The sequence below is a fragment of the Meleagris gallopavo genome, chromosome 7 (assembly GCF_000146605.3).
Source record: "Meleagris gallopavo isolate NT-WF06-2002-E0010 breed Aviagen turkey brand Nicholas breeding stock chromosome 7, Turkey_5.1, whole genome shotgun sequence".
In the NCBI taxonomy this organism is placed as follows: Eukaryota; Metazoa; Chordata; class Aves; order Galliformes; family Phasianidae; genus Meleagris; species Meleagris gallopavo.
The window spans coordinates 2,975,891-2,998,125 of NC_015017.2; the positions used below are offsets into that span (position 1 = coordinate 2,975,891).

The following is a 22,235-nucleotide window of genomic DNA, read 5'->3' on the forward strand; positions in this document are numbered from 1 at the left end:
ACAGAATTGCTGCTCTGAGTTAGACCTCTGCTGCTGCTCAGGGATGATTGAGAGAGCTTGCAGGAATCACAGAGAGCATATTGAGAGAGCTTGTGGAGCACAGAGCAGAACTTCCACCAGAGGAGCCTTCACAAGTTGAAGGTTTCTTCAGCCAGAAAGTAAACAGCTTGAATCTGGATATTCCTTTTAATAGCCACTGAAATATCTTCTTTGTAGGATTTGTCCAATTTGTTCTAAAATGAATGTCTGCTTTACAATATATAGCACAATATTTTGGTGCTCATTTCAAAAAAAAAAACAACTTTCCCTTTTGTCTGCTACCTCGTGTTTCATTGTCTTTGCAAGAAATGATCATTTAATCACCCTTTTTATAACTGATCAAGATGTTATTTATTTCTTCGACGCACCATTTTTTGGCCATCTTTTTCTTTGCCCAAAAGTGCCAGTTATTAAGTCTCATTGTGTGCAGTAGCAAGGATTGAATGCATTTTCAGTGAACACAATAATGCTAATGAAGTTATTTGTTCATCATTGCTCTTAATTTGCCGGTTGGAGAGTTGAGATTTGTATGGATTTTCTACGAACAGTGACTTAATGTGTAAGGCATATACAGTATCAATGTATGTGAAATCTGAAGCCAAGAGAATGTTTTCATGCTCAAGTAGGGAGATATTGCTAAATTGTGGGTGGATAGAAAACAGAAAAACCTCAGCTGGATTTTTTTAAATTAATAAGAAAAGATCCAAAAAAGGTAATGTACCTCAGTTTATTTAGAAAGTAGCTATTCATAAAGGGATTCCTTATCTTTGATGTGATTAAAATGGGATATGGATTTTGTCTGATTTTGCAGGATGGATGGCATAGCTGGGTAGCAAGCCTTGAAAGCAGATCTATCATGACTTGGTGGCTGGTTTACACCAGAGACCCCTGGTTGGTGGAAACAAGACTCTGCCTTGTAGCTGGATGTGGGTAGGAATGCCTTCTTTGAGGCAAACTTGATGAATTCTAGTGGAAGTGGGTGATGCTAGGGGCTGCACACATTGCATTGTACCTGCACTCTGCTAAATGCCTCATTCTTTGCAGAGAATTACTGTACACAGCTAGTGCAAACCCCAGTGTGAGAAGACAACAAAATCATTGTGGCAAAGTAAAACATGGTTCATTTAGATTTGGACATTTCAGTCAATTTCAATTAATCTTATAGATCGTAGTGGAACAGTAATTTTCGTCTGTCTTATGTGACATTTATTATTAACTTGACATTTTTCATCATTATTATATCAAATACCTTTACTTGAAAATAAAAAAAAAAGAAAAAAAAGTTTTTGCTCCTCTTGAAGCATGTTGGAATCTCGGGCATTCCAGAAAGTAAAAGCAATAAACTTTCTCAATTTTATTCCAAAGGAAAGCAAATGTGGAAAAGTCAGAATTCCCGATAGAATGAAAGCCTTGTTTCTTTTCAGCTCTAGAGGATGTGACCAGACTGGCTAGATGCTAATGAGCAGGGAGAAACTGCCAGCCCATTCAGTGCTGAGCCCTGGGCTTCTTCTGCCCTTTGGGATGCCTGCCTTGTTTGCTTCAGATTCAGTGCCTTTCTTTCAACCGTGACAGAAAATCAAAGCACTCCAAAGTGAGAGGGGACAGCAAAATACCTCTATGCTTGGGTTTCCATTGCTAGCAAACACAGCAATCAGTCTTTACTAATAAGATACAGATCTGGGCTCAAGTTTTGGTTGCAGACAAATAAATTTGACAAGAAACCTGTGGAGGTGATGTCCCAACAGAGCTAAGAAGAGGCACAAGTGATGCAGTGATCTCTCCCTCTGGGTTCACAGGCAGTGTAGAAATATCCTCCAAGGATAACTGGATTTTCTGGAAAATATAACATTGAAAGCTAAAGGCGGTGACAGTGATAAATGATGTCAAGTGTTGTGGATCTACTCTATCATGGGATTGTAAAATTGGGGTCTGCTGTGCACGGGTAATCCTTTTTCCTTGGCTTTGGCACTGCAGAAGACTTGAGTGGGATATGGAGATGCTTTCTGAAGGCATTCCCTAAAGGGGAAATATGACAGAGGTCATTAATGGTGATAGTAAGCATTGTGTTTCAGATTGCAAAACTATCACCATTGAAACTGTGTCCTTCGAGATTTGCAGGGCGTTTACAAAACTCCTTCAATAAAGTTTGGTATCTAGAGCTTATGTCGTGTTTGAAGTACTGGATAAATCCCAGCCCAGGGAGGGACAGGTGGTTATAAATGTCTCCTGGAGGGAACCAGCTTCCTCCCTGGTCATCCTTGCAGGGGTGTGTGACACAGCCAATGGAGGTGTACATGTGGGTAGAGCAGCTCATGTGGCTACATGGAGTCACAGCTCCATGCCACAAGAGAATGGATGGAGGGAGGGAGGAGGATGGGATAAGACTTGCATTAATCTCTTGGCTCACCTTCTCATCAGTAAACTTCCTCCTTTGCAGGACGAGAGGATCTTACAGGGAATTTGGCCTGGACATTTCAGATTTTTCTATGGCCTTTCATGAAAAACTTCCTAGATTCTCAAACTGCTGTTAGAGTCCAGCCTCTTCCAGAGAAGCCTTTTCTGGCACCTCCCTTAGTGCCACAAACAACACAGGGTTGTATCAGTTCATCACTGATGGATCAGGCCACTTTGCTTGTGATACAGCAACTGATTGCCTAATTTTTCCACTTAGTTCAAACCATAATGCTTCTGAGTCTAATTCTAAAATATGGCATTGCTACTTACATCTTACAAGAGGATCTTCTGCTTTGGTTGCAGGAGGATCCCTTGTATAATTTTTCTCCTTAAATATCTTGCATCTCTCTACAGTACAGGAAGGACATGAAGCTCTCAGAGCGGGTCCAGAGGAGGGCCATTAAGATGATCAGAGGACTGGAGCATCTCTCCTATGGGGAAAGGTTGAGGGAACTGGACTCGTTTAGCTTGGAGAACAGAAGAAAAAACCTTACTGTAGCCTTCCAGTACTTGAAGGGAACATATATACAGGAGGGGGAACGGCTGTTTATGAGGGTGGATAGTGATAGGAGAAGGGGAAATGGTCTTAAACTGAGACAAGGGAGGTTTAGGAGTTGGATATTAGTTGGATATTAGGAGGAAGTTTTTCACAGAGAGGGTGGTGAGGCACTGGAACAGGTTGCCCAAGGAGGTTGTGGATGCCCCATCTCTGGAGGCATTCAAGGCCAGGCTGGATGTGGCTCTGGGCAGCCTGGTTTGCTGGTTGGCAACCCTGCACATAGCAGGGGGTTGGAACGAGATGAGCAATGTGGTCCTTTTCAACCCAGGCCATTCTAGGATTCTCTAGCAAAGAACCCAAGCTCCTGGCGCTGTGCTTGTGTTCCCCCCTCTGCTGCTCCCATTAAGAGTTACAAGGCTTTAGCCCTTAATTGCTGATATACTGGTAGATGCAGATTGCAGTAGAAGGTATAATCCTTTCCCTCCTACCTGTCTGCTTTTGAGCTCTCTGTCCTGAATCTCATAGCTTTCCAGCTCTTTGGGCTAGTATTTTGATGGAGATGCTGATAAGGATAGGTCTGTGGCGTGCCTGTTTGGGTTGGGGTACGAGTTTATTTTTGTCAAGGCGAATGAGAGTGCAAGAGATCAGAAGGAAGACGAGAAAAGTGTCAGGGTGTGCAGAAGGCCATTCTGCAGGGCTGTAATTGGTGATCTCAAAGGGCAAACATCCCAGATGCAGTTGGGGATGTTCACAAATGGATGCTTTTAGATGAAAGTGCAGTTTCCATCGTGGGCAGTGGGCAGTGGGCTTATTTCCACTTCAAAACCTTTAGAATAGCATATGCTTGGTCCTTTGGCCTCAACTCCAGAAGGACAGCCTGCAGAGACAAATGAGATCTTTCACTCTGCTTGGTGCTCTGCAATTACTGGGAGCTGGCTCAGCCTGCATTGTAACTCCTGGTGGTGTGGAAGATACAGCAAGCATTGGGAGGCAGGAAGAGCTCTCCTTTTCTCCTATGGTAGGGCGTCTTTAGTTTTCTCAGGCAGTTCTTTGCTGAAGTACAAAGGAATCACAGCAACATCCAAAATGGGTACTTGACACTGCAGGTCTCTGCAGTTGTGTGCCTATTGCTACATGATATAAAGCAGTGTGAACTCCCATGCTAAACTATGAGTATTTGCAGTACCACCCAAAATTCTGCTGGCTAAACAATCCCTCTCATTTCTGGGGACCAGCACCACATTACACGGCTATGGGTTGTGACCAGCCTTCCTGAGGAAAGTTGAGAAATGTCTCTTCTTCAGGGAGACTGGCAGCCAGATATTCCATCTAATGCTGTCATTCCCTTTGGGAATATCTGATTTTTGACCACTGCTATAACAAATGAATGTACTACAAATGTAGGATGTGCTTGTTGGAGGTGCTAGAGATAAAGCTGCTCATGGGCAAGAGTCATAGGTCATCTTTGGAGACTGAACAGCAAGGTAATCAATTACCACAAACTTGCCTGCAGGCATTCTGTAAATGCTCCATTCCATAGAAGAAATAATAGCCATGTCCTTTGCCAGATAATTTTCCAAGTGATTATTTAAAATAATGTTGCTGTGATCCAGCAAAAGAGTTTTGAGATTTATTAGAGCATTTGTCATGAAGAGGAGAAGCATTTGGTGAACTCTGCGGGCTGGCAGCAAGCAGCGTGGGGCAAGTGGTACACAAAACACTGATTGCTCAGGTCCTCTTGGTATTTTTGGAAATGGGAGACAGGGACATGCATCTCATCCCTGTGCACTGGCTGTCTGCATCACCGTTCACCAAGCAGATGGCACTGGAGCTGCTCTGCAATAGCAGGAGGAATAGGGGGGAGTGGTGATAGATTGCTCTTCTCCCTTCCTTGGGCAGGTCTGCACAAATCGCAAAAGAGGTTGTCTGGTCTTGAATCTATTGCTCCTTTCTACAGTAAAAACTGAGACACAGTTCTCCTGGCTTGAAGTTGAAGCCTATGGCTTTGCACAGAAACCAAGTCGTGGAGAACATGCTCTTATAGATACTTCAAGTTACTCTGGCCATATTGCCTACTTTTATTTAAAATACAAATGCTGCAGTTGCTTTGGGATTGACAGGTATCTACTTAATAGCAAATAGCTTGACTCTTTTTCTCATTAAATTGTCTTTCATGGCTCTGTTGGTGTTGAGAAGGGGCTTCTAGTGGAATTTGGCAGAGATTGCTGCCAGGGTGGAATAAAAGAACCTCAGTGAAACTGAGAAACGTATGGCAAGAAAATGCATGTCTGTATCATAATAATGATATTTTTTTCTTCTTCTTTCTCCAGGTTATCTTGCACCCCGAAACCTTCCTAGTGCAGGCTTCTTCCCATTCCTGCAAACTGTGCTGTGTGATTCAGATGCCAGATGTAAAGGCACACCATACACACCAGAAGATCTGCTGCCAAGGCTTAATGACATCTCATCTCTCAGACTGTAAGGAAATTTGAATATACCTGGGTGTTGCAAGCTGTAGAGCAAAATTTGCTTTGAGGTGGAGGGTGCAGCCATGTGCAAGTGTGGCCACAACAGGTATCTATCAGGTATCTGTTACAACAGATACAGTTTCAGATATTTGGGCACTTAGAAATGAGAATATGAGCTGAAAAGCAGGGAGTTATAAAAATGTTCACATTAGAGACAGCTATTGGTAACGTGTCAGTTGTGTTTCAGGTTTGATAGTAAGAATTTTACTTACTGAAGAAAAATGCTTCTGATTACCCAGATTTCAGAAATCAGAGGAAATATATATTATTTATTTATTTATTGCATGATTGTGGTTTGGGTCATACATAATGTTAGCTGATAAGACCGCATCAAAAGAGCCCAGTGTGTTTACCTGCCTTCTGTGGTGATCAGATAAAGATGTGTAGTGTGGAAGTGGCAAATGTTCCCCAACAGCTCTAGTTTCTGAGATATCTTTATTCTGGAAAGACTGCTCTTTCAGTAGAGCCTCCAGGTGGCAGCCAGAGTGGCTGTCCTCTCTGCATGCCATTAAACGTACAGGCAAACAGATGAAAAAGTGAAACGTTTTTTTCCCCACGTAAGTATGTAGATTTACAGAGTGGAGCTGGCTAAGCATGTTTTGTTGGAATGCTGGTTTGCTGAAATTGAAATGTACAGTGAAGGTGCTTCAATCTCAGTGATGTTCCAGGGCTAGCCAAGAAGCATTTGCTTTGAGATGTGCCAACCAGTGTTGTCTCTACGTTTTGGCTCCCAGATTCTGGCACGTCCCCAGGGAGCATGTAGGTCTGAGATCTGGTCAACGAGAGCAGAAAATGTACAAGGTCACAATTGCTCATCCTTCTTTTCAGGTGTCAAGTTGCTCAAGAATTGCTATGTCAGAACCTCAAAATTACTCCTGGCTAGAGACTGAGAGTCTGAAAAGATAATGTGGGCTCCAAGTCTTACATTAGAGAGTCCATCAGATAGGATCCTGGGTATGGTGCCTCTTCAAGGCTCCTTTTTTTCTAGAGACAGGTCAATGGTTAGGATCTATCCATTGGTTAGAAGGAGTCTGGATGATTAAACGTGTGGATAACTGAAGTTACACAAAGTGAATCAAGGTCACACAGAAGAACACGACAATGCTGTGGGAAGTCTGTGTGCCTGGATGCTCTTCACATGCTTCTTCAGTGTCACTGTTTTCCTGGGCGTGTTAAACAGTGGTTAATTTGGGACATTGAAACAAAGAAATGGGGACTTGTAGTGCCAAAGCTGGAGGTTTTCCATGGTTTTCAATAGCTACAAATCGTCGTTGCTTTCTGGTTTTGATTTCTTTACAGCTTAGGAAATAACTATTTTTTCTTGCTGAGTGAAAATCAAAGGATTTAGTCAAAATATAGCTCAAGTTACATGAGTCTTTGATAAGCATCTTGGCCACTACTGATGCTAGAAATCAGCTGTGTGAAGTATCACACAAGTGTGTGGATATTCTTCCTCTTCTGTTATCAAGGTTAGCTTTAGAAATGCATCATATTCTACAGGAGAACTTAAAAAAATTAACTAGGCACGGCAAACTTCACAGGATAGAGTATGAAACCCCATCAGCAGGTTGACTGGGTAGGAGAAAGTTCCAGTAGCCAGCATGTAGAGAGTCAACTCTGCCTCAGGAGCAGAATCATGGTGGATGAAATTGTCATGAAGGGGAAAGTCTTAAGCTGTGACTCTGATTGTCTGGATGTATTATTGTTTAACATTACACAGTTTGTAATACTTAGCTAACCCAGAATGTTTTTTCTACACATTCTACAATCCTCTGAAACTATTTTCTAACTTGCCCTAAAGCTGTGTGTTGCCAATGGTCAGCAGAGAAAATAGACAAGGTTCTCATCCTTTTTTCTGTTCCCTAGAAGCATTTAGCAAGGTGTGCAAATAGTTGAGGTTTCCCTGAATAGAAGGGTAGTAAGTACAAACACTGAGCTCGACATCAACATCTTCCAACATTTTTTCCCCTGAAGTGAAATGTTAGGGAAGGATGAAGTAAGGTCCTGATGTCTTGAAGGATTTCTTGGTAGCAGCGTACAGCCTGCTGTTATAACTTAGAGCTATTTCAGGTTACATCAAGGCCACTCTGGTCAGTCTGATCCTCATTAGCAGTATCGTGAAATTCTGCACTGTTTCTTCTGTTGAGCATGCATTGGTGGGGGATACACGAAGCCTTCTTTCAAATAAATGGGAATCGGTTTAAGATTAGACACCCAAAAATGTATGTCAGGCCTTGCTGTCCCTGTGTATCAGGCATGAATGCAATCCCCTCCATCTACTTAGCATCTGAGAGCACAGTGTTCTTTCCCAAGATACATACCAATTTTCAAGACAGAACTCAGCATTTACACAACCAAGGTTTCAACACAGCTACCATGAAATTCTGCTATAGACACATCCTGAATCACGCTGTAGTTAAATGTAAGCTTAATCATAAGAACCTGAGTTTTCACAGATGTCTTTTTTTTTTCTTTTCTTTTTTCCCTTAGTAAGCGGAGGCGCTCATCTAGAGTGTCCAAAGACAACCATCCATCACCATGGAGTGCTGAGGTTCCTAAAAGCAGGAATGCTTCACTGGGTAGGTTATTCAGAGCTGTATGCAAAGCCCTGGTCTTTAAAGGGTGAGCTTTCAAAGCGCTCTCAACACAGATGCAGTTCTTAGAGCACTGCTAAAATGACTTGTGTGTTCTATGCAGGCACGTGACTGGGGCCATGACATTAGTGCAAATTCTTGGGCATAATTACAAGTAACTGTCTGTAGAAAATAATTCTGGAATCTGACCAAGAAACCAGGGTAAAATTGCGACACTTCACAGGAGTGATGTAAGATTGCAGACTGTTTGGACATTAATTAAAGATCTGGCTATTTATGGAATATTGCCTTTTTACTGCCCACAAATTGTTCATGAACACCTTATGATTTTTCTTTTTTTTTTCCAAATGCATCTCTTAGTCACATTTATCCAGCAAACAAGTCGTCTTCTGTGCCACAGTGGATATTTATTGGTGGTGCTGTTCTCCTCTGACGTGTTTCTCTTTCCTGAAGGAACTTCCAGGCTTAAATTTTCAGTAAAATCATTACAGTTATTATTTATTTGTGGTAATGGCTAGTACTACCTACAAGTTGTCATGATGGATAGCCCTTTTGCCAGGGAGCTCGCAATCAAATGAATGATTACAGATTTGCATTCTGTGACTGTTCTGCCCCAGCCGTTCAGCGTTCCAATTAGCATTCCTGGCAATGCATTCACTTCTTGGTGCATTGGCACACAAAGGAACTGAACACAGGGGCATAGGAAGAAAAATCAATGAGTGTTTATAGGAACTATCAACTTATGTTGATGGCCACAGTCAAGAAAGAACTCAGTTTTACCCCATATTTAAAAGATAAAATAAAAATCATAAGTCATAGCCTTGGCTGATGTAAACTGGTATAGCTCCTTTGGTTTCATGGAGCAGTGTGTTTTGCAAAGGATGCTGAGAGCAAATGTTGGCTTTGGTGTGCATCAGCTGGTGACCTGACAGTGTGCCACCATGTGTAGCAGGCAGCGTGCTCCAAATCTGTGTCTAAGCTGTTCCTGAATAATGACCATCACCCACTGGTGCCAAGGATACCTGGAGAGCTCTCCCTTATGGGGCTACAGGCTCGAGCTTGTGTGGGCTTCCTTGTGAGGCTGCCTATGTCTCTTCCTGTGTTGGGGAGCTGTGGGACTGGAGAAAACAGATGGAAATGAACATTGAACCACAAGCAAATAGTTAAATACATTTAATTTCAAAGAAGTTATAGAAGGAAGCAATGTCATCCAGGATTTAATTACTTCAGAAGAAAATCTTAAATAATTACAGGGTGCCATTGGTTGTACCTTTGGAGATGGATTAATGATGGCATGCCCAAAGCTGTATCAGTTAGCTAACGTGTAGCATGATGTAGCAAAGAGATTAAAAGATTTAATGTAAAATACAGTGTTTTAAACTGTTATTGCAGCATTCAGGGTTTCGGTATCTCATGGAGAAAACACACTTGGGAATATTTCATCACCATCCAATTTGACTTCTAGCATCAAAATGGTCAACAGAATTCTTAGTTTTGGGAAGGTAAGTCTGTATAGTAGCTGTATCTGAGCATTTATGTATAGTTATATGTAAAGAACTAAAAGTTCAGTGTACCACATATGGCCTTTATTTCTTTAGGATCCCTGTTATTGTATGAATTTTCTTTATTTTGGGAAGAGGGAGACAGTTATTGTGGATGCACTTTTAAATTCTGTGGTAAATTTATTATTCTTTAAGTAGAAACCAGATAAACCATATACCTTGGGACATAATACTTTGAATGACCATAACTGGCAAGCAGTAATGACCTGAGGCATTTTCCTCAAAACTTGTCTGAGTTAAGGTGTTCTTTCATGTGAATTTAAAGACGGCTTTGCCACTGAGTTCTATATTTGCTCACAGTAGTGAAGCAGTGGTGTCATGTACTGTATGTTTATTATGTAGGTAATTGAATCAATATAAGAATAAACCCTTTGTAATTGAAGCTTGGTAGCATATGAGGGACACCAGTATGCTGGGGACGTTTTCTGCTATTAATGGTAGAATATATTTGCTTATTTTATTAAGTCCTGTAAACACATGCATGCCTGTTTATCTGCATGACTTCCAGGGATTTCAGTGATGCTGTTTACCTGCTAAAATTCTGCATTTGTACTTGTACTGATAGTGCTTTTCACGTGTCGCTGCTACCCTGTTAAAAAACAAAGTCTCAGCACTGTTTAAAGCCATCACAAGTAGAGTATTTCTTTAATCTTGAACATTATACCCTCTAGAGCAAGGCGCAATATTCAGTGAGAGCAAATCTCAAAGTCATTCTGTGTGAGATCTTGTCACGATATGTACCAGCTCCTGGTCTCACCGAAGAGAAGATGGCAGCCAATATCTACAGGACATTCTGCTTTACTGACTCATCACTTTTAGAGTCCTTTATCCAGGAGTTCAGAAGTCAGTTATCTCAGGTGAGTGCCTGGGACTTTTTCCTGATGTCTGTTAGTAGCTGTGTTAGTTCACACACTTCAGCACATTGTTTTGGAGGTACAGCATGTCCCCACCTGGCTCAGAATAGCTCATCCCTATACTGAAGTACATACAGCACAAGTTTTTGTGAACTGGATTAGCACAAACACACAGATCTTTGGGAAAGGCAAAGAGAGCCAGCTACCAAATAGTGGCCATTAAGAGCTCCTCACCATGCCATGAGGTTTTGTTTCTCGCCTTTATTTGCTTCTCCCAGTGACAAGTAGATAGAGCAGTGTGAGAATGTGGCATAAACAAGAATATTTAAAGCTAAAAGAGGCTCTAAATTTCATCCTGTATTACACCAGCCATATAACTTCATCCAGTAACTCCTGCATTTGATCCAACAACTCATGACTGAAGCTGCACTTGTCTTTGGGGAAGCCATATAATTAAAGCAAATGGATCCTTTAAAGGTAATGCTTTATTTTTTGCCAGTGTGAGGATTGATATTCATTTTTGTTGTATTCCTAGTCTTTGGACTGTCTAGGACATTCAGAATTTTAAGGCTTGTTTAAACAGAGAATTTATTGAGCAATCTGAGGTGTGAAGGTAAAGCACAGTCACTCTCTCAGTTACTGCCTGTCACTAGAGTCCCTTGAATGCATTGTTTGTAGAGTCGTGTAAAAGTGCAGCGCAGACTGAAAAACATAAAAAGACCCACTAGCAACAGGGTTTTTTCTGCTTAAATAATTTCTTGCATTGTTATTTTTTAAGGTGCGACACAACCCACAATACCAAGCAGCATTTGTCAACGAAATGGTCTCATTTCTAACGCTCATCTCCCAAGTGCAGAATGACACTTCCCTGTGGCATCTCTTTTTGCTGGCTCCAGATGTGTTTCAGGGCAGCACGCAACTCCAAGATATAATTGATTTTCTTCAGAATGCGAGCAGGTAAAAATAAAATGCCTGGAGGGGCACTGGAAGGTAATGGGCTTGCGCTGAACACTAAGGACGCATCATTTTCACCTTGAAGGGCATTAACTTAAAAACATAATTGATTTGAGCGATGCCATGGCACCATTAATGCAGCTAGCAGCGCTTTGATTTTCCATGACTCTTGTTCTCTTTTTAATTGGGAACTTGATATGATCTATTAGTTGTCTTTCATCCTACTTCCATATGCATATAGAGTGGTGAGCAATACCCCCTGTTTTTCACTGAAAGGATAGTTGTTTGCTGGATAGTTGTTCTGCCAAAACAGAAGGAAGCTAGCCGCTTCCTTCCCAGAAACAACAGAGCCAAATTCAAGTGGCTCTGAACACCTCAGGTATTTGTAGGGAAGCCAGAAATTCACTTTAAAGAAAACAGTTACCAGTTACTGCCGTTTTATTCTTCAAAAATGAATCCCAAGAAAGCAGAGGAGGGAGGGATCCTGGTTCTTCTCATACAGGGCTTTGAATACATTTGACTTTAAGAAAGTACCAGTTATGTTCTTGCTCAATGGTTTTATGAGAAAACAGAGCAGGCTTAACTGCATTAATTAACTGTGCTGAAATATTCAGCATTGTCTGTAGGAAGCACATTAAAAACTCTTCTAAAATGGGCTTAGCCTCAAAATGCCTTTCCTGGTCTTTAGTTGGGCTGAAGTCTCACTTTCCTCTAATGGACGTGAGTCACCCATGAGACTGGGGAATCTGTACCAAATCATCTATCTATCTATTGACTGTCTGACTGCATTTGCTAGAAAATATTCTGAAGTTTCCTTTTGCTACAGCATGTGGAGGAAAGCAAGCAACAGAAGGTCTTCAGACATTTTTGTTTTTCTTATTCATATGAGCAGTTGGGCAAAGATGTCAATAGAAGTTATAGAAACTTTGTCACTCTGATTATACTCAGGCTTAGAGAAGCTTGGTTTTCATTGCTAGCATGTTGCCAAGGCATTTAAAAACCTGTATATCTAGTATCAAGGAGGGAAGATTTGGGTTGGATGTCCGGGGGAGGTTTTTTACTATGAGAGTGGTGAGGTGCTGGAACAGCTACCCAGAGAGGTTGTGGGTGCCCCATCCTAGAGGTGTTCAAGGCCAGATTGGATGGGCCCTGGGCAGCCTGATCTGATATTAAGTGGGGAGGTTGGTGGCCCTGCCTGTGGCAGGGGAGTTGGAGATTCATGATCCTTGAGGTCCCTACCAACCTGGGCCATTCTGTGATTCTATGCAGGTAATTTGCCTTTCTGCATCATTTGTACTATTTGTAAGCTATAATGACCTTATCCTTAAAGGAGTCTGTTGCATGTGGTGAGACTTTAATGGTATTCACCGGTGTTTTGTCTGTGCTGCTGTTTTAGTCACAGGATTATTGCATTTGTTCACACTTACTGGCTTGAAGTATCAAGCTTGAGAACTAGCACCATTTGAGTGCCTAGGAGGAATTAATATTTACTGTGTTGCTCTGCTTTGCTTCATGACTGCAGAGTTGGGTAGAGTTTTCATAGGCACAACAAAGAGGCACAGAGAATTTCACCACCAGGACTGTAGTGCTTTTATGCCTAGCACGGGGCAGTGTAAACGCATGAGTAAAGAGTGATTGCAAATGGATTGCACAAATAGTATTTTTAATGAGGCTTACAACAGAACATCCTAGTTAGCCTGGCCGTGTCGTTTACTCAGGCAGTTCTGAGCTCCTGAAGAAATGCTGTGAAGGGAATTTCTTGTAGTAAAAAATAAATAAATAAATAAAAAATGTGGAAGACAAGAAATTGTGCTCTACTAAATACGTCATTTAGAACAGCAGCTTCTTCACCTCTGAGGTGCTAACAAGCACCTCTGCAAAATGGAAACGGTGAGCACAAAGTCCACAAAACCTTCATGGAGGTATTATGTTAAATGAGAAGAAAAGACATCCCTGGTGCTCTGTTCTCACTAGCAGTCTGTTCCCACAAATCACTTTGTATATATATTCATGCCACTAGAATCAGCTCAGCTAGGTGTTGTGTGCATCACCGGTAGAACTCTGGGCAGGCAGGAGATTATGCATTCCATAGTGACCTTAGCTAGGGTGTCTCACTTGAGTGTTTTCTAAGCCCTACTATGAAGATTTAAGTGGTCTATAGATTTTGCATAACCCTTTGAATAAATGCTTCCAATGAATGCAATATGCACATTACTGCTAATATACCACTAAGGATTTCCCTTTGAAGCCCTTTATCTTTGTATCTTGTGCATGATCAAACAAATACTTAAAAATAGGAGCATTGTCTTTTCTATCAGAAGTTTTAAGAATCGTAGGCTGTACTCCAGCTGTTTCCTATCTGAACATTTGCTTTATTTCTTCTCATAAACCTGCAACCACTATTTATTTTCGTTGTGCTTTTTTTTCCCCCTTTAGTGTTGTGCTGGCAGCTCAGAATGTCTCTGCATCACTTGTTACTGATGATAGATTCAAAACTGTTCAAAACGGGGTTACAGATCCCCCATATTCCTTGAATTGCTTGGAGCAAGGTAAGATTCCTGCACATAGTCATATCTCTACTGAAAACCTGTAGTGCCCAGGATAAGTAAACTGCAGGCTAATAAGTAACCATACCAACTGCATACTGTTCAAGGCTCAGCATAATGAATTCTCCTTTCAACTTTTTACAAATGTGAATAAAGTACCTCATTTTGACTGGAAAAGCAAAAAAGCTTGGTTTTGTCAGGAGATGATGAATTAACATGAGTTGCAGTCTCAGTGGGAATGGGAAGCAGTAATTTCTACCTTAAGTTTTTTTGTCAATACCTGCCTGTAGCTGTGAGCTCTGTCAAACTCTTGTGGCTATACCAAAGTAGGGATTGAGACTGGGCTTGTACATGTCAAAAGTAGCCTTTCTTCTACTCCATTCACTTTCCACAGTAGAGGCAGAGACATCCATCTCTTAACTGACGTAATATGAGTGGGCAAGGGAAAGGTACAGCATGTAAGTGCTGCCAGGGACAGACTGTAAATGCCATCCATTCTCTACTTGTTGGTTGGTGGAGACGGTGGAAGTTGGGGTGAATAAGAAAGCAGATTAATGAAGTGCAAGTGGGGAAGACATGGAGATGTGAAGGATAGAGAGGCCTGGACCACACAGGGATATCAAGATGAGTTTAATTCTGACAGAAATAGATTATGCAGTCAAAGCTCAGGAGCGGGTAGTAAAAAGCTTCCCTATGTGAACGGTGAGAAATCCAGTAATAATATTAGGCCAATTTGTGCTGTGTTACTAGTAGAAAAGGGGTCCTAAATCAGGTAGAGAGCACTGTTTGCACTCAGACCATTGAACTGTTCCCGAGGTAGAAAATCATTTCTGCAATGGCAGGTAGGATCCTGACTTTCCACCCTGGAGGGGCAGTTCTATCTAGGATCTTATGTCATGTCATAGGAGCCTAACAGCATACGTGCATATTTTATGTGACAGATTTGCTAAAGAGCTATTCTTAGTTTCCCAGACTAATATGAATATCATCTTCATCTGTTTGTTGTAGATAAAGAAAAAAGTTTGGTGATCAGATATATTTGTAATCACTTTAACTGGAAAGATAAGTGGACTTCAGTATCAGAGTTGGAAGAAGTTCTGAGGTAAGGTGTTGACTAAAGGGATATTACTTACAATAACTCAAATCTATGATCTTTGCTCTAAATCACTTCACATTTCCACTTGCATTGATTTCATATTCACCAAAATGCTCTTTTTTTTTCCCTCCAGAAAAATAAAGTTACCAGAGATTGGTGGAAAAGTCTCTAAGAGGTCCATTAATTCAGATGATTTAGAAGCCATACAAAAGTCTCTACATAGTTTAAAAGGCTTTGAGAAAAAAATGAATAGAAGTGAATTAAAAAGCTTAAATCTATTCAGAAATTTGAAGAATGAAACATTACAGAAATTGTACGCAATTCTTGCACTGGGAATGAATCCACAGCGTGATTATAAATTAAAGAAAGAATATAATAAGGACATAATTGATGAAATCTATAACTTGACATCACAGCAATTACAGAGGAATTTCAACGATACTTCCATTTTCAATATAATGACCCAGTGGAAAGAAATTCAGGGTGCTTTAAAATTAGCTACAATTATTTGGAATCCAGTTTTGTTAAATAATGCTAATTTTAGTACAGCACAAACTGAGAATGCTCTCAAAATGTTACTCACCGTTAGCATGCCATCATTTCTGGGAGACTTAAGGGATCGTTTCAATGGAATTGAAGAAATACCGTCTTTGATTTCCGATTATCTTCTTAAACCTGTGTCGTACAGAAGCTTTCCAGACCAACTCCTAGCTCTCCAAAAGATATTTTTTATATTGACACATGAAAACATAGGTTATGACTACCTACTGTTGCCCGCATTTGAGCTGATGCAGAAAGTAGAAAGCTCCATGGGTGAATCACGGTGGCATGAACTGAATGGCTACTGGCGCCTTGGTGAAAAGCTGAGATCAGTGCAATGGAATAATACAGGCATCGTAGCCTATGGGCAGCTTTTAGAGGTATTAAAAAGCCATTTTGAAAAGCTGATTAATAATTCAAATAGTCTTTTCAGTGAACAGTTTGGTCCACTGTCTGAACTTATAGCAGCTGTATTTAAAGAGTTTGATGGGGAAAACTCTGAAGTAGCCAATATCTCACTAGTTACTCAAGCCATACAAAAGACCTTATATGTATTAAAAGACTTACAACTCAACTATAATGTCAGTAAATTAAAACATATAGATCTGTTCTTTAATTTTGGCAATAAAACCTATGAGAGTTTTTCTGAACTTCTGAGGACAGGAATGAAAATCCTTCACTATAGAAATGTCAGTGAAGCTTCCACTGAAGAAATGATTAATGCTGTCTATAACTTAACACGTCTTGTACTGCAGGAGTTCAGTGAGTCTTCCTTACCACACAATGGTTCACTGAAGGAAAAAATCTGGGAGTTTTTGCATGTAGCCTTGAGCCCTTTTCTTGAGAATAGAGACAGCAGTGCCAGAACAATCCAGAATTGCTCTGCTAGGGATGTGCTCGACGTAACACTTCAGATGCTTTTTGACAATGCCACTCTCAGTGAGTCGTTAGCCACAAGCCCCTGCAAAGAGCTCTTTGCCTCCATGGATGTCGAGAGTGGAACTGTGCGCAATGAAACCTTCACCAAAATGTTCCAGCTTGCCATAAGGGACCTGAAGCTGTCTCCAGAGTTTGCTGCTGTCTACAAGAACAGCAGTGAACGCTTTTCCAAGGAGCTGTCGTGCACCATCCAGTCTCTGCAGTTTTCCCTGCGTTTCCTTTCCAAATTAAAAGTTGTTTCTGAGGTGGAAAACCCTTGGCTAGAGGAGAAGACGAGAGCTCTGGCTGCTCTCCTGGAGACACTGCTGCAGGGCAATGCCTCCTGCCCCATGCCAGTCCAGGATGTGGGTGGTGGGCTTCCATTTCAGCTTTTGAACATGCTCCTTCCTTTTGTGCTGAATGAGACAGAACTCAATTCCCTGAATTTCACTGGCAGCTCTGCAGGCTGGCATAGGGTGCCTGTGTTTTCTCATCTGTTACCAACTATTTTCACTTGGAACAGCAGTATAAACGAACTACTAAAAGTTGGTGGAAATGCTTCCCACAGGTCTGAATGGGGTCACTTTTTGCGTCTGTGGCATGCCACTGGCAAGGTGCTGAACACCAAATGGAACCTAACGGAAGCGGATGAATATGTGAAACTCCTGGAAATTGTGAAAAAAGTCCTGATGCTTTTGGACTTTGGGCTAGCTCCTGGAAAAACATTAGCATATAACATTTTTGGTAATTCTTCTGATGGAATGAAATCCTCAGATCTGAATGATTATTATAGTTTATTGAAACACTTCTTCAATTCAACTTCTGCTACAAACAGCACACTGGAATTGGGAAGAATACTTCAAGAAGTGATCCCATTGCATGAGACAGGTGGTGAAAGATTGTTTTACACTAATCCCCAAGGGAAGGAAAATCAAGATATTCTTTCCACAGCTGCAGTGATTTGGAATCAGATCATCTTAAACAAGACTCATTTTAATACAGAGAAGACATGGGAGGTTATCAAAATGATTGCACTTCATGCAGTTTTGCTTGAAGACATAGAAAATTATCCCAGTACAAGTGAAGAAGTGTCATCATTATTTTCTGACTTCTTCTTGACCCCTATAACTTCAGAAAATTTTGCAGAACAGCTCTTGGCCCTCGAGAAGCTTCTTGCTGCTGTGGCAAGGGTGAATACTAGTGATCATTATCTGCTGATCTCTTCCTTGTCTAAGCTAATGCAGAAACTCCAGAATTATCCTCATCGAAGGCAGGGAAATGAACTTCATGCTTTCTCCCAGATTGCTGAAGTTGTTCAGTCCATGAACTGGGACAGCACAGACAGTCTTTCTTTCCAGTCTCTTCTAGATGTGCTGCAGAATCAGTTCGGTACCATGCAAAATGACTCCAGTCTTCCTTTCAGCAAAGAACTGAAGCAGATAATGACCTTTATTTCCTCCATATTTGAGCTGTATGATGAAGATGACTCCAGGGGAGCCATGTACTCACAAGCCATACAAAGGAGTATCTTTCTTTTAAAAGATTTGCGGAAAAGTTATAGTATCAGTGACCTTGAAGTTATTAACCTATTATTTGATTCTTACAGCAACTATACCCCAAGACTGTTTGAGATATGGAGAGCAGGAATGAAAGTCCTTCACGACACGAACTTAAACAAAACGTTTGAAGAAAAAACAGACATTGTCTATCATTTCTTCCATCTGTTGCTGCCGAAGGAGTTCAGTGAGTCTTCCTTACCACACAATGCTTCACTGAAGGCTAGAGCGGTGGATCTCATGTTCTTAGCCTTGAGCCCTTTTCTTGAGAATAGAGACAGCAGTGCCAGAACAATCCAGAATTGCTCTGCTAGGGATGTGCTCGACGTAACACTTCAGATGCTTTTTGACAATGCCACTCTCAGTGAGTCGTTAGCCACAAGCCCCTGCAAAGAGCTCTTTGCCTCCATGGATGTCGAGAGTGGAACTGTGCGCAATGAAACCTTCACCAAAATGTTCCAGCTTGCCATAAGGGACCTGAAGCTGTCTCCAGAGTTTGCTGCTGTCTACAAGAACAGCAGTGAACGCTTTTCCAAGGAGCTGTCATGCACCATCCAGTCTCTGCAGTTTTCCCTGCGTTTCCTTTCCAAATTAAAAGTTGTCTCTGATGTGGAAAACCCTTGGCTAGAGGAGAAGACGAGAGCTCTGGCTGCTCTCCTGGAGACACTGCTGCAGGGCAATGCCTCCTGCCCCATGCCAGTCCAGGATGTGGGTGGTGGGCTCCCATCTCAGCTTTTGAACATGCTCCTTCCTTTTGTGCTGAATGAGACAGAACTCAATTCCCTGAATTTCACTGACAGCTCTGCAGGCTGGAATAACCTGTCCATGCTCTTCAGTATGGCACAGAGTGAGCTTCTCACAAACAACATGCTGCAGAGATTGCTAGATTCTTACAACCTCACCAAATTGAGCTATTTCTCAAGCATCTGGGATGTAGTTGACAGGTCACTGAACAGTGAAAGGAATCTAGCTGAAGTGGCTGCCTTTGCAAAGTTACTGGAAGCAGTGGCGAACAACTTTGCCAGCAATGTGTCAGCTCTAGACATGATGGAAGCTGGTCACCATGTTCTTAAGCTGCTGAACATTTCTGATCTGCTAAGTGAACTCAGTAAAAGTTCCAGCTCAGCTTCTCTCTCCAATAAAACTATTTTGGATACTCTGTTTGACATAGTCACTCATCACTTCATTGACATGGCAGAAACCCTGTACAACAAGACCCTGCCTTGGACTCAAAGTGACCAAACCCTGTCACCCACCAGTCTGATCACACGGTGAGTTTGGATTTTGGATACTAATTTTTTTTTTTTTTGTGAGTCGCAACTATCATTTACTTCCAGCAGTACAAGAAGTTTCTTCCAGTGGTGCAATTTTGTTCTGAAATCAACATAATTCAAGATACCAGATATAATGTGGGTGAAATCAAAGGACAGTAATTTTCTGTCTGAGCTGAGCATATAGTTGAATGTGTACTTTCAAAAAACATCTGTGTTGATGTCTCAATTCACAGTGGACGTAGAATTCTGTAGGAGGCTTCCCACCAGTAGTAAACTCCTTGGAATCCCTTCTTTTGTGATATGACTTCAATTTCTGTTTCTTAGTCTCCTGTAAGCATGCCTTTCCTAAGTATTGCGTCCACAGTGAACCTTTCCATCATGTTTTCTTTTACTTATGGTTTGAGAGTGAATGACAGCTTTGGGAGATAATGGCAGAAATAATGGATGAAATAAAACAGGATGGATATCCACTTAGGAAACATTGTGAGAGATGCGTGGCTTCATCTGGGATTCTTATTTACAGCTGCGAAGGAGCAGCATTTGTGCAGCTGACAGGTCGCTTGCTAACATCCCTTACTTCTGAAGGAGAAGCTGATTTAAATTCCTACCTTATTTTTTCAGGTTTCTGTTTTTAGAATTTGAAAGCACCATCTTACAAGTGACAGTGAATAACAGCTATAACCCTTACCTGATGTGTTTAATAAATGCCACTGAAGTTGAAGACAGCGAATTGACAGGTAATCATGATTCCATTAATGTTGTGGGACCTCAGCCGCAGTATGTTTGTGTCTGACTTTTCAAAGGGTTCTGTGTAATGGTGGGAAGGAATAGTGCTACATGTTTTCATCTGCTGGCAATTAACTGCAGCTGTGAGGCTTGGGGAAGCCAGACTCCTCTTTGTTTGAGTTATGTCACGTTGTGGATGTGTTTTCCATCCAGCTATATACAAAAGGCACGTGTGCTGTTCTCTATGTGATGACAGGTTACTGACACTCAGATAACAAATCTTTATGAATAGAAACCTATTTTCCCTTCCAAGCTTTGTGTACCCTTAAGATGACAGCAGTTATTTTGAGAACTAGCATGATATTTCAAGTAGATATTCATGATATATGCTTATTGTTAAACCTCAGAGGTTTATCTGCTGACAGAATAGAGGTTTATCTGCTGACAGAGTAGAGATACCAAGCATGCTCTGAAGCTCACTGTTGGAAGTTCTGTTTATAGTGTGGGGTGTGTTTCCTTAGGAGCTGAGCACCTACTCAAACTGGATCAGCAGGTTGCAATCCAGATCTCGGACTGTGATTTCAGAGGTCCTGAGCCAACTGAATGTTTTAGAAGTTAACAGTGCTCAGTAGGCATTGGCATGAAAGTGCCAATATCCTCATCTATGAAGTTTCTGCAAGTCTGGTGTTTTTGTTTCAAGTAACTCTTGTTTTCATCCTCCCACAGAAAACATCATGCTGCTCTCGAAACAAACTCATCTGAAAAAAAACTATTTTATGCAAAATAATATCTCTGAGGAACGTTCATCCATACCAGAACTCCTGAAGCTAAAAGTGAGTCTGCTTAAAATGCTGACTTGAAGGACATCCTGCAGTGATACAAGAATGTGCAATGGAAATTTTGGAAAACAGCATATGAAGAAAAAAGTCTTCACAGAACAGCTGATAAAAGCTAGGAAGGAAACCGTCTTCTGTCTGTATTCAAAAGTCATTACTGGGCTGATGAACTTTTTGCTATACAAGTCCTATGCACAGTGTATACTCAGTTTTCTGAGAGAGTAGATGCCTTACAACACTGCAGTAGTTTCTGAGATCAAGCACCTAAGCAATATTTATTAATGGATTTCCCTAGCCATAGCTTTGGATTTAGCAATGCCTCACTTGAATAAAATACTTCTCACATCATACATACATGTTTGAGCTGTAGCATGTATGCACTTTCTTCTGTCTCTCTCAAGAAGAGAAATAGAAAAAATACGAAAAAGCATATTTTTAAAAAGGATAAGTTCTCTGTGCTGTTACTGCTTATTATATCTGTAAAAACGATATGATGAGCTTCTCTGTAACGTGTACTCAGGCATACAACAGATGGCAGTTCTTGCTATGACTGATAACGTAAAGAGGGACGTCAGAAAAGAGGAAAACCCATGGTAGAAGACTAGACAAAGGATTGTAATTTGCACATCAAGCTGGCAGAGGCAGAAGTCCTGACTTTTAGTTGGTTCCTGTTCATATGCTGTTTTCATGTGCTATTGTAGGGATGACCAGCTGATATCCAAATAGCTACACCTATCACAAAAGGAATAATTGGTGTGAGTTGTTCTATTTGAGATCTTTTGGATTAAATAAAAATATAATTAAATATATATAATACTAATAACCCTACAGAAAAATGCAAAGGAACGGCTAGACTCTTTAAAACTTACCTTTTAAAATTCTGTCTTCTAACTTGTACATTTGTCTTCCTTTTCAAAATGTTCCTTGAAGATATCTCTCCTCCGGAATCTGACAACACTTCTTTGTGACTACGAGAGCTTTAAGTCAATACAGCATATTTGCCATCTCCCTAATGTTAGCTTTGGAGAACTCTGTGAACAGAGTCAATCTCATGAACAGCTTCTCCGTGCTATTGAGCTGAGCAATCAAGTTGTGACCAATATACTGAACAGCAGAAGGGTCTCCAAGGAGCTTTGGAATGTACTGATTGGAGATGCCACAGATGTCCAGGCACAAATGAAGTGGTGAGGCTCTTCCGCTGAGTTAGGCTGCCATAGTACTCTATTTATGAAACTATACAGTGGCTTCTTATCTTCTTC

General features: G+C 41.1%; 1 protein-coding gene across 2 annotated transcripts in view; it reads left to right on the forward strand.

The window, feature by feature from the left end:
* Positions 1–22,235, forward strand: part of ABCA12 (ATP binding cassette subfamily A member 12) — a 104,702-nt gene that overhangs the window by 36,646 nt on the left and 45,821 nt on the right. For both annotated transcript variants that reach the window (XM_019616885.2, XM_010713291.3), the window contains 11 exons: positions 5,323–5,470; positions 8,011–8,099; positions 9,507–9,616; positions 10,348–10,533; positions 11,309–11,487; positions 13,921–14,033; positions 15,039–15,132; positions 15,260–19,411; positions 20,036–20,151; positions 20,867–20,973; positions 21,907–22,160. In XM_019616885.2, coding sequence (XP_019472430.1) covers positions 5,323–5,470; positions 8,011–8,099; positions 9,507–9,616; positions 10,348–10,533; positions 11,309–11,487; positions 13,921–14,033; positions 15,039–15,132; positions 15,260–19,411; positions 20,036–20,151; positions 20,867–20,973; positions 21,907–22,160 — 5,548 coding nt within the window. The remainder of the gene's footprint in view (positions 1–5,322; positions 5,471–8,010; positions 8,100–9,506; positions 9,617–10,347; positions 10,534–11,308; positions 11,488–13,920; positions 14,034–15,038; positions 15,133–15,259; positions 19,412–20,035; positions 20,152–20,866; positions 20,974–21,906; positions 22,161–22,235) is intronic.